Genomic DNA, 13,241 nt, shown 5'->3' with positions numbered 1-13,241 from the left:
AACCCTTCGTGTCACAGTCTGTAACCTTGCCTACAGCCAAGTTGCATGTCCAGTACAAGGGCTGGTCAGGAATGTGGACTTTTGCAGTCTATGACAATTATCCCATTCCCATGCTACTGGGGGAAGACTTGGCCAACCATGTAAAGCTAGCCAAGAGGGTGGGAATAGTCACCCGCAGCCAGGCTAAGCAAGCTTTCACCCCCATCCCTGTTCCTGAGCCGTCCACCAGGGCCCCGTCTGTGTTACCGGAGACCCAAACAAAGGTGGTGGAACCGGATCCCCTGCCAACGACTGCAACAGCCGTAGTGGATCCAATCCCAGAGACCCAGCCAAAGCCAGGACCAGAACCAGAACTGGCAACGCAACCAACACCAGAACCATTGCCAGCACTGAGTCCAGCGCTTGCAAACCCGTCTACAACTCCAACACCAGAGGGCACCAGCGAGCCTGAACTGGTGGAAGCAGCAGATAACCCTACCCAAGAGGCTCAGCCAGAGCCTGAGATACCACATAGTGCACCAGCGGACAGCGGTTCACAGTCAATGGAAACAGCCCCAGCACCTGCATCGCTTCCAGAGGGACCAAGCCCCAGTCCACAGTCCAAGGAGGAACTGATGTCTCCAGCATCAAGGGAACAGTTCCAGGCCGAGCAGGAAGCAGATGACAGCCTTCAGAAAGCTTGGGCGGCGGCACGGAGCACCCCACCGCCTCTCAGCTCTTCTAACCGATCCCGGTTTGTTGTAGACCAAGGACTTTTATACAAGGAGACTCTTTCTGGTGTGCACCAGGAAGACTGGCATCCTCAAAGACAGTTGGTAGTTCCCACTAAGTATCGGGTAAAGCTCTTGAGCTTAGCCCATGATCATCCCAGTGGCCATTCTGGGGTGAACAGAACCAAAGACTGGTTGGGGAAGTCCTTCCACTGGGAGGGAATGGGCAAGGACGTTGCTAATTATGTCCGGTCTTGTGAGGTGTGCCAACGAGTGGGAAAGCCCCAAGACCAGGTTAAAGCCCCTCTCCAGCCACTACCCATAATTGAGGTCCCATTTCAGCGAGTAGCTGTGGATATTCTGGGTCCTTTCCCAAAGAAGACACCCAGAGGAAAGCAGTACGTACTGACTTTCATGGATTTTGCTACCCGATGGCCGGAAGCTGTACCCTTAAGCAACACCAGGGCTAAAAGTGTGTGCCAGGCATTAGCAGACATTTTTGCCAGGGTAGGGTGGCCCTCCGACATCCTTACAGATTCGGGAACTAATTTCCTGGCAGGGACCATGAAAAACCTGTGGGAAGCTCATGGGGTGAATCTCTTGGTTGCCACCCCTCATCACCATCAAACCAATGGTCTGGTGGAGAGGTTTAATGGAACTTTGGGGGCCATGATACGTAAATTCATAAATGAACACTCCAATGATTGGGACCTAGTGTTGCAGCAGTTGCTTTTTGCCTACAGGGCTGTACCACATCCCAGTTTAGGGTTTTCACCATTTGAACTTGTGTATGGCCGCGAGGTTAAGGGGCCATTACAGTTGGTGAAGCAGCAATGGGAGGGGTTTACGCCTTCTCCAGGAACTAACATTCTAGACTTTGTAAGCAACCTACAAAGCACCCTCCGACACTCTTTAGTCCTTGCTAAAGAAAACCTAAAGGATGCTCAGGAAGAGCAAAAGGCCTGGTATGATAAACATTCCAGAGAACGGTCCTTCAAAGTAGGAGACCAAGTCATGGTCTTAAAGGCGCTCCAGGCCCATAAAATGGAAGCGTCGTGGGAAGGACCATTCACGGTCCAGGAGCGCCTAGGAGCTGTTAACTATCTCATAGCCTCCCCCTCCTCCAACATAAAGCCTAAGGTATACCATGTTAATTCTCTTAAGCCCTTTTATTCCAGAGAATTAAACATTTGCCAGTTTACAGTCCAGGAAACAGATGACGCGGAGTGGCCTGAAGGTGTCTACTACGAAGGAAAAAAGGATGGTGGCGTGGAAGAGGTGAACCTCTCCACGACCCTTGGACGTCTGCAGCGACAGCAGATCAAGGAGCTGTGCACAAGCTTTGCACCAATTTTCTCAGCCACTCCAGGACGGACCGAACGGGCATACCACTCCATTGACACAGGTAATGCTCACCCAATTAGAACCCCACCCTACCGGGAGTCACCTCATGCCCAAACTGCTCTACAAAGGGAGATCCAGGCCATGCTACAGATGGGTATAATCCGCCCCTCTAACAGTGCATGGGCATCTCCAGTGGTTCTAGTTCCCAAATCAGATGGGGAAATACGCTTTTGCGTGGACTACCGTAAGCTAAATGCTGTAACTCGTCCTGACAACTATCTAATGCCATGCACAGATGAGCTATTGGAGAAATTGGGACATGCCCAATTCATCTCTACTTTAGACTTAACAAAAGGGTACTGGCAAGTACCACTAGATGAACCCGCTAAGGAAAGGTCAGCCTTCGTCACCCAGGCAGGGGTGTATGAATTCAATGTACTCCCTTTCGGGTTGCGAAATGCACCCGCCACCTTCCAAAGACTTGTAGATGGTCTCCTAGCAGGATTGGGAGAATCTGCAGTTGCCTACCTCGATGATGTGGCCATTTTTTCTGATTCATGGACAGAACACCTGGAGCACCTGGAAAAAGTCTTCGAGCACATCCGGCAGGCAGGACTAACTGTTAAGGCTAAAAAGTGTCAAATAGGCCAAAACAGAGTGACGTACCTGGGGCACCAGGTGGGTCAAGGAACTATAAATCCCCTACAGGCCAAAGTGGATGCTATCCAAAAGTGGCCGGTTCCAAAGTCAAAGAAACAGGTCCAATCCTTCTTAGGCTTGGCCGGATATTATAGGCGATTTGTACCACACTACAGCCAAATCACCGCCTCGCTGACAGACCTAACCAGAAAGAAACAGCCAAATGCAGTTCAGTGGACTGATGAGTGTCAAAAGGCCTTTAACCAGCTTAAGGCAACACTCATGTCTGACCCTGTGCTAAGGGCCCCAGACTTTGACAAACCGTTCCTAGTAACCACAGATGCGTCCGAGCGAGGCGTGGGAGCAGTTTTAATGCAGGAAGGACCGGATCAAGAATTCCATCCTGTCGTGTTTCTCAGCAAGAAACTGTCTGAGAGGGAAAGCCACTGGTCAATCAGCGAAAAGGAATGCTACGCCATTGTGTACGCGCTGGAAAAGCTACGCCCATATGTTTGGGGACGGCGTTTCCAACTACAAACAGACCATGCTGCGCTACAGTGGCTTCATACCACCAAGGGAAATAACAAAAAACTTCTTCGGTGGAGCTTAGCTCTCCAAGATTTTGATTTTGAAATACAACACATTTCGGGAGCTTCTAACAAAGTGGCTGATGCACTCTCCCGGGAAAGTTTCCCAGAGTTAACTGGTTAACAAGTGTTCTTGGAATGAAACACATTGTTAGTTTTTATATAATCAGTAGTATGTCTAAAGGTACATGTGTCTTATTAACTCTGTTTTCTCCTAGAACTCCAGGAAGAAATCACAGCCAGTGTGGAACCGAACGTCCAACACTATCTGTGATTTGGGGGGCGTGTCATAACTATAAAGGGAAGGGTAACAGCTCTCCTGTGTACAGTACTATAAAATCCCTCCTGGCCAGAGACTCCAAAATCCTTTTACCTGTAAAGGGTTAAGAAGCTCGGGTAACCTGGCTGACACCTGACCCAAAGGACCAATAAGGGGACAAGATACTTTCAAATCTTGGGGGGGGGGAAAGGCTTTTGTTTGTGCTCTTTGTTTAAGGGGTTGTTTGCTCTTGGGACTGAGAGGGACCAGACATCAATCCAGGTTCTCCCCATCTTTCTAAACAAGTCTCTCATATTTCAAACTTGTAAGTAAAAAGCCAGGCAAGGCGTCTTAGTTTTACTTTGTTTTCTCAACTTGTAAATGTACCTTTTACTAGAGTGTTTATCTTTGTTTGCTATACTTTGAACCAGGGCTAGAGGGGGGTCCTCTGAGCTCTTTAAGTTTGATTACCCTGTAAAGTTATTTTCCATACTGATTTTACAGAGATGATTTTTACCTTTTTCTTTAATTAAAAGCCTTCTTTTTAAGAACCTGATTGATTTTTTCCTTGTTTTTAGATCCAAGGGAGTTGGATCTGTATTCACCAGGAGTTGGTGAAAGGAAGGAGGGGGGGGGGAAGGATCAATTTCTCCTTGTTTTAAGATCCAAGGGGTTTGGATCTGTATTCACCAGGAGTTGGTGAAAGGAAGGAGGGGGGAAGGGTCAATTTCTCCTTGTTTTAAGATCCAAGGGATTTGGATCTGTATTCACCAGGGAATTGGTGAAAGGTTTCTCAAAGCTTCCCAGGGAAGGGAATGGTGGCAGCGGACCAGAACTAAGCTGGTAGTTAAGCTTAGAAGTCCTCATGCAGGCCCCCACACTTGTACCCTAAAGTTCAAAGTGGGGATACAGCCTTGACAGGCCCAATTTATAGTTTAATTTGATAAAATTACAGCATTCATTGCACAACCCTAAATGTTTTTTAGTTGATTTTTTTTCTTTTTTTACACTTGGGTCCACCTTTAGTACTTCAGTAGTAATAAACAGAAATGTAAGGTATTATTATTAATTATTCAGAACCACTTTCACTTGGGCGCAAATATTTACAAACATTAAGTCCCTCGGTGTCTCCATGAGGCACTGTGGTTGCTGTTAAAACTCAATTTACTCTATCACAGCATCTGAGATCCCACAGTTATTGTAAATGTAGGAAAATTCTGTAGCATCTCAGATAGCCTAGGTGATATTTGGTAAATGTTGATTTTTTTTTAGGTCTCGATTAATCAAACTATCCTTATTCAGCAAAGCATTGAAACGTGTTTAACTTGAAGCAGGTGCTTTACCGAAGTAGGGCCTTCATGGGAACAACATAGATAGATAGTAGTAGCTCCATTTTGCAGATGAGGAAGTTGAGACACAGGGACGTGAAGTGACTTGTCCTAGGGAAGCATGAGTCAGTGGCAGATCTAGAATTAGAACACTAGTATGCCTGGCTTCTAGCCAGCGTCAAACAGCAATTTAATGCTATAGCTGAGAAATATAATCCAGGAAGGCTAATTTGTAGTCCTTTCCTCTGATATTAGGCCGCCCCCACTGAATTATTATCATAGTATTTTGCAGCTGCTCCTGATAAAGGATATTTTGCTGCATACAGTATTTTAAAGGAGAGATTTTGGTATCCTACTCTCACTCAATGTCATAACAATAAATTGATATTTGAATCTAGAAAGGGCCAAGATGCTTAACTGTAAATTACTGTAACCCTATTAACTTCATTGTGGCTATGCTGATTTCTACCAGCAAGTCTATATTTCTTGGTCAAAATCTGATCTCTTCTAAAGAAGTAACTTTTTGATGAAATGTAAACAGGGTTACTCTAAGTGTTACTACACTGACATAAGGTAAACTTTAACCACAATTCATTAAAAATTATAAATGTTTAGTAGAATGTGTTTTTAAACGGTTCCATTTGGATGGTTTAAATAAGGATCTGACCATAAGATAAAGGCCATTAAAGAGTTGTCATTTTGATTTGAAAAAAGCTTCCTAAAGGTCATAAAAAGGAGCATCAAAGTTAAAACTACATTTTGTCTGATGCACAAGCTGAAGGAAGCTTCCCAACTAAAATATCTCTAATACTATGTTCCATCCCTAGTGTATATTTTCACAAATATTTTCTTGTTTTATATATTTGATTTGCATCCAAAATGCTGACACAGCTCCACTTGGGTTTTTCAGTCTTACAACATTTATGCAGGCAGCACAATAGCAGCATGCTTCATTGCCAGAGTTTCATTTGAGTTCTTTTTTTTTTAATTCTCCCGACTTTCTAAAGAAGAATGTTTAAGTGGTATTTCATTGTTCAGTGTGTGGACCTCCAAGAACAAATAACTTTACCAACAAAATAATTATTATTCAATTATTGCATTGAACTGCTTCAAATTGTCTTTCTAAAGCTACACAAATAGTGAGCCCTGCACTGCACTTAAAAAAACTATCTAAAATGTGGAATATACTCGTTTTTTTATGATAAAAAGGAAAAGAAATTGAAGATATATTATTTTGTCTGGGTGGGGTGAGCACAGACTCCTCCTTTCAATAAGGGGTTCTTCATAATTGTATTAAGTTCATTTATATTACATACATGCATGCATGTGTGGGCACACACATGAATTCACTTGAATTAGTTAATATATAATGTAGTTCTTGGAATGTGCGGAGGGTTTTTAAAGGGTTTTGTTTATTGTTGTTATTTAAAAAGAAAGCTCATAAATCAGTCCTGGTAGTATTAATTATGATTCAAAGCTATCTGCTCTTGTAATAGAAAACTGTTCTGCTTTCCCATTCCCTGGGTGATCATTTTATCCCATTTTTACCGTACCTAGGCAGATTTTAACACTGAATTGCTGAGACCTCTTAATTATCAAAGGGTTATCATCGTGCCATACCCAAATCCTACTCCTGCTTCTGCATCCCTTTCAGATTTGTCTGGATTACCATTTGTGGACCTGTTTTAACTCCAGATAATTGCCAGTTAATTCAAGTTCACTAAGGGCTTGTCAACACGGCATGGCAAAGTGCTCTAAAGGGGTGTGATTTGTAAAGTGCTCTCACTGCCCCATGTAAACCCTGCCAGCATGCTGTACAAGGTACCTAGTTTGCATTAACCTAGGTACCTTTTAGAGCTCGCCAACAGGGTCTGTGTGGGGGCAGTTAGAGTGCTTTACAAATCACACCCCTCTCGAGCGCTTTGTCACGTCATGTAGACAAGCCTTTGAAGGACTGTAAATGCTCGTCTACACCTAGCAAACATATTTCAGGACACAAACATTTGTGGAGTGTCTAGACTAGCATTTATTGTTGGTTAATTTGCATTGATTCACAACAGGACTTAAAACAAGACCCTGGAATGCAGATTTAAAAGAATTTATCTAACTACAAACTCTTACTTCATTCCAGAGATCCCCGAAGATCCACAAGTCGCAGAAGAATATTATAACGATGTGTTTGATTCTTGTTCGGAAACAAGTGAAGAGGAGGAGGAAAATATGGAAGTATCACAGACTGTCTCTAAAACAAATCAACAGGTATACATGCTTCTTTGTGTTAACAGCATATATGCAGGTGCTAATTTTTCCAATTAAAATAGCAAATAGTAAAATACCAAAGTGTCTAATCCTGAGAGGTTGAGCAGCTGACTTTGAGAACTATGGGTGTTCGGTGCCTCTTGAAATCATTGGCGGGGGAGTGAGTGAGTGAGTGAGTGAGTGCCTCCTGCATCACTTCAACATTGGGGTAAAATTTCCAAAGGTGTCTTAGTGACTTAGGAGCTTGAGAGTAAAATTTTCAAAAATGACATGGGCACTTAGGAGCCCATTAAAAGCTAATGGGCTGTAGACTCCTAAATGCCTAAGTCACTTCTGAAAGTGGGTTTTAGCTTCCTGAGTCACTTAGGAGCTTCTGAAAATTTTACCCTAGACCTTCAACCTATATGTTGTATGCATCTGAAATGTACCACCTGTTTCTAATTTCAGTTGCAAGCTCTTGATGGGACTGTGACTTTTTACATTTTTATGGAACCAAACCTACTGCTACTGCTAAACAAATTATAAATAACTTCTAACTAGATGATTGCCCCAAACTGTAGTTTTTCTTCTTAAGGCACAAATAAGGTTGCTTGCTATTTTGTGTAGGGAAGTATAACTGCCTTTCTAACACTGTGTTAGGGAATCAGGAATCTATGCCATCAGTTAAACTGGGCTTAAAATGTACGCAAAAACAGTTTCACTTCTGATCTGGAAATGCCCAGGTATTAAACATAAACCAAGATACCGTTCAGATTGAACACAAAAGAAGGTGATCGGGTTTCAATTGTGTTTTCCTGCAGAGAAAGTTTAAAAAAAGAAATTGTCTTAAAAAAAGCTTACTCTTAAGACTGTGAAAACAGCACTTGATCAGATAGATATGTCCCTTCAAAAATATGAAGCTCCTTCCCACATTGTTTTTACTACAGATGTATGAACATTCAGAAGCAGTATGTATATCCTGTTAAAGCTGCTGGGCAGTGATTTTACAAAGTAATAATTAGTCAATCAAAAATCAGTGGAATATGTCAGGGAATGCTTTTGATGTGATTGTTCAGGATCTGTAGTCTGCGGGGGCTACGTAGACTGAATCTAACAGTGGTGCATAAGCCACTCAGCCGCTTGAAAAATCTATCATAATGTACTTCCAAAAATACACTATTGCTCACTTTCATCAGCCCTTATTGTATTTTTCTTCTTAGCGCTATGCTTTAAGTTTTCATTTTACTTTCATCCACGATGTCAGAGAGTTCTATCATAAAGTGTCAGTCAGTAGTGGTTTTGAACATGAAGACTGCTCCTTGGAATTAACAAAAGACAGCAGATATAAATAGAGTTCTTAATAATGCAGAGTAAATTAGGTATTGGCAGTCAGATTTAGGCAGAGTGACATTTAATCATTTCTTAGTGATTCACAATTCAATGACAACAAGAGCTAGTAGTGGGGGTTGGGAGAAATGTTTAATTGACACCCCTTGTCAGAATCTGATCCCTCATCTACATATGCCTATTTGTTTTCCTCTACAGCACACATGCACAGATTCTGTTAACATTACGGAAAGATGTGTGTGCATAATGAGAAGAGAGCACCCCCTGTAATATCCACTTTTTTAGCATTGCTTTTGTCAAAGAAGTGACTCTTTTTCTTTGGTTTCCCCCTATACCAGCATCCTTGTTGTGGCAGAGGCTGATCCTGTTTGAGAATATCGTTAATACAATCAATCTTTCACTTTTCAGGGGGGGAAAAAGCTGAATTTTAAATTTTCCATTTTACAAGTGAAGAATTGGGAACTGGGCCTGATCCAAAGCCCACTGAGGTTAATGGGAGTCTTTCTATTGACTTCACTGGACTTTGGGTCGCACCAATATGAGTAAAACTAAAACCTTTTTGGTAGTCTGCCTTACTAGTACATTTCAGGGACTGCTTCTGCTCCCGTTGATTTTAATGGCAAAACTCCAGTTGACTTCCGTGGGAGTACGATTGGACCCTTAATGTGGAGTGAACCCCTTTTGATATATTGTTCATACCCTTCCTTCCTTGAAATAACCTGAAAAAATACAACCAGTAGTGAAGTGGTGTGGATGTATGTTTTTAAATGCGTTGTACTGTGTTACCCGTGAACTCCTGCGGAGTCTTCATTCTGTCAGAAGTTTACCTTCATAGTAACAGTAGTGGCAAGATCAATGAATCCTTTATTACATGCGTGGGGCACAACTCCATTTCACCTAAGGGAGGAGGGTATGCAGAGGAGCTCTGCACCTTGGCTGTCATTTGGGACGGATTCAGTGTTACAAACCTCTGCTTAATTCTCCTGCCTAAAGCCAGTTTACTCAGGTTTTGTGCAGGGGAGAGGGAAGATTTAACCTTTAATGACTTTGACAATTACTTTTCCAGGCTTCTGGCTCCCTGATGGTCTTATACATGTATTTGTTCAAGGAACACTGCTTTCCTAATTGCATGAGAGCTAACAAGAACAAATAGCAAGGGAATCTGAAAACTTTCTTTAAAAATCATCAGCAAAAAATGTTGCTGTTCAATAAAAGTTTCATGTTGGCTTTAATTTAGCTGACGTGATAATGGACACACTCCATTTCAACTGATTGTCTTGCTTTTTATGCTTGCTTTTGGTGCTAATGCTAATATAGGACTTGTCTTTGATGATTTGGGAAGGCAAAAGTCTAGTTAATTCTATACATTAGCTTCCTATTTTGAATGTCTGCTTAGACTCCAGAGCCAGGTCAGCAGCTGGTGTAAATTGCTATAGCTCTGTGAGCTTCATCATAGCTGTGAAGTGTCAGAGGGGTAGCCGTGTTAGTCTGAATCTGTAAAAAGCAACAGAGGGTCCTGTGGCACCTTTAAGACTAACAGAAGTATTGGGAGCATAAGCTTTCGTGGGTAAGAACCTCACTTCTTCAGATGCAAGTAATGGAAATCTCCAGAGGCAGGTATAAATCAGTATGGAGATAACGAGGTTAGTTCAGTCAGGGAGGGTGAGGTGCTCTGCTAGCAGTTGAGGTGTGAACACCAAGGGAGGAGAAACTGCTTCTGTAGTTGGATAGCCATTCACAGTCTTTGTTTAATCCTGATCTGATGGTGTCAAATTTGCAAATGAACTGGAGCTCAGCAGTTTCTCTTTGGAGTCTGGTCCTGAAGTTTTTTTGCTGTAAGATGGCTACCTTTACATCTGCTATTGTGTGTCCAGGGAGGTTGAAGTGTTCTCCTACAGGTTTTTGTATATTGCCATTCCTGATATCTGACTTGTGTCCATTTATCCTCTTGCGTAGTGACTGTCCAGTTTGGCCAATGTACATAGCAGAGGGGCATTGCTGGCACATGATGGCATATATAACATTGGTGGACGTGCAGGTGAATGAGCCGGTGATGTTGTAGCTGATCTGGTTAGGTCCTGTGATGGTGTTGCTGGTGTAGATATGTGGGCAGAGTTGGCATCGAGGTTTGTTGCATGGGTTGGTTCCTGAGTTAGAGTTGTTATGGTGCGGTGCGTGGTTGCTGGTGAGAATATGCTTAAGGTTGGCGGGTTGTCTGTGGGCGAGGACTGGCCTGCCTCCCAAGGTCTGTGAAAGTGAGGGATCATTGTCCAGGATGGGTTGTAGATCACTGATGATGCGTTGGAGAGGTTTAAGCTGAGGACTGTAGGTGATGGCCAGTGGAGTTCTGTTGGTTTCTTTTTTGGGCCTCTCTTGTAGCAGGAGGCTTCTGGGTACATGTCTGGCTCTGTTGATTTGTTTCTTTATTTCCTTGTGTGGGTATCGTAGTTTTGAGAATGCTTGGTGAAGATCTTGTAGGCGTTGGTCTCTGTCTGAGGGGTTGGAGCAGATGCGATTGTACCTCAGTGCTTGGCTGTAGACGATGGATCGTGTGGTGTGTCCGGGGTGGAAGCTGGAGGCATGAAGGTAGGCGTAGCGGTCGGTGGGTTTTCGGTATAGGGTGGTGTTAACGTGGCCATCGCTTATTTGTACGGTGGTGTCTAGGAAGTGGACCTCCCGTGTAGATTGGTCCAGGCTGAGGTTGATGGTGGGGTGGAAGCTGTTGAAATCATGGTGGAATTCTTCCAGGGTCTCCTTCCCATGGGTCCAGATGATGAAGATGTCATCAATGTAGCGTAGGTAGAGAAGGGGCGTGAGTGGACGAGAGCTGAGGAAGCGTTGTTCCAGGTCAGCCATAAAAATGTTGGCATATTGTGGGGCCATGCGGGTGCCCATAGCGGTGCCACTGGTCTGGAGGTATATATTGTCACCAAATTTGAAATAATTGTGCGTGAGGATAAAGTCACAGAGCTCAGCAATAAGTTGTGCTGTGTCATCATCAGGGATACTGTTCCTGACAGCTTGTATTCCATCTGTGTGTGGGATGTTTGTGTAGAGAGCCTCTACATCCATGGTGGCTAGGATGGTGTTTTCTGGGAGGTCACCAATGCACTGTAGTTTTCTCAGGAAATCTGTGGTGTCACGGAGATAGCTGGGAGTGCTGGTGGCGTAGGGTCTGAGTAGGGAGTCCACAAATCCAGACAGTCCTTCAGTGAGAGTGCCAATGCCCGAGATGATGGGGCGTCCAGGATTCCAGGTTTGTGGATCTTGGGTAGTAGATAGAATAACCCCGGTCGGGGCTCTAAGGGTATGTTGATTTGTTCCTGTGTTAGTGTAGGGAGTGTCCTGAGTAGATGGTGCAGTTTCTTAGTGTATTCCTCAGTGGGATCTGAGGAAAGTGGCCTGTAGAATTTGGTATTGGAGAGTTGTCTGGCGGCCTCCTTCTGGTAGTCAGACCTGTTCATGATGACAACAGCACCTCCTTTATCAGCCTCTTTGATGATAATGTCAGGGTGGTTTCTGAGGCTGTGGATGGCATTGCGTTCTGCACGACTTAGGTTATGAGGCAAGCGATGTTGTTTTTCCACAATTTCTGCCTGTGCACGTCGGCGGAAGCATTCTATGTATAGGTCCAGACTGTTAGTCCAGACTAATTCATCATAGCTGTGGTGAATTACACCAGTGAGAATTGGACTCAACATATCTGAGATACAGCAACAAACTTGACTTTGTTGTTCTGCATATAAAAACGCATGCACTGCGTTTTAATATGCCAACAAACCAGACTTGGTAGACTATGGGTGCTGGCAGACTGTGTGCTGCCGTTCACCCAAAAAGTGCTCCATTAGGTTCCTAATGCATGCCTTGGCATAGACTATTGCTGTTAGAATGCGATTCTTTACTTTTACGTTTAACATGTCTATGCATCGTCCAGGATAGCTTCTTTGCATGGAGGAGCCCTTCCATGTTCATTTGCAAAGCCCCTTACTGCTCCTCATTAGGGCTTTGCCTTCTCAGCAAAATAGGTATATTTTTTACATTGAGGTCACTATCTTGATGTAAAATCTGAGTGGAGACAAGACACAGATAGTTTTACCTCAGTGTAGCTAACTGAAATCAACCATATACCTCTCCCCCGCACTCAGCTAACTAAGATTGACCTTGCCTAGCTACATCGAGGTAAAAACTACAGTACCTTTGATTCACCACACCAGGATTTTAAAAACACACCGTTTTTGCAAGGAAGTCAGAGCTCCGAAGGGTACGTCGACACAGGGATAAAAGACCAATGGCACAGCCACATCTCGCAGGGTTCAGGGTCCAGGGCTAAAAATTACTGTGTAGCCATTCAGGCTCGGACTGGAGCCCAAGCCCTGGGGCCCTCCACCCTCAGTGTCCTAGAGCGTGCACTCCAGCCTGAGTCCAAACATCTACACAGCAATTTTTCAGCCCTGGACGCTGAGCCATGCGAGCTTGAGTCAACTGACCCAGGCCAACTGTGGGGGGTTTTAATCCCTGTGTAGACTTACCCTAAGTCTTGCTTGAAGATCTGTTGTGAGGTCTACAGAAAATGGGCTACCTGATAATGACATGCTAGAGGATCCATTTGGGAATAGTTAACATAATCTCCTATAGGTAGTGCCGAGCCCCTTACCCAGCTATCTATCTGTCTGTCTTTAGATTGTCCATTCCTTGGGGACTTCTTTTCATTGTTGGTGCTACTGGAAATAAATAATAATTATGTAAAAACTCAATTTGTGGGGATAGTGAGGAGGGAGAATTCAGGCAC

The 13,241-nt window shown here is 43.7% G+C and overlaps 1 protein-coding gene across 1 annotated transcript in view; it reads left to right on the top strand.

The window, feature by feature from the left end:
* Nucleotides 1–13,241, top strand: part of NEK11 (NIMA related kinase 11) — a 215,290-nt gene that overhangs the window by 153,850 nt on the left and 48,199 nt on the right. The window contains exon 12 of the mRNA XM_065399194.1: nucleotides 6,999–7,126. Coding sequence (XP_065255266.1) covers nucleotides 6,999–7,126 — 128 coding nt within the window. The remainder of the gene's footprint in view (nucleotides 1–6,998; nucleotides 7,127–13,241) is intronic.

This window comes from Emys orbicularis, chromosome 2 (assembly GCF_028017835.1).
Source record: "Emys orbicularis isolate rEmyOrb1 chromosome 2, rEmyOrb1.hap1, whole genome shotgun sequence".
NCBI classification, from domain to species: domain Eukaryota; kingdom Metazoa; phylum Chordata; order Testudines; family Emydidae; genus Emys; species Emys orbicularis.
The sequence above is the reverse complement of the archived record's forward strand: the minus strand, read 5'-3'. Positions and strand labels throughout refer to the sequence as shown.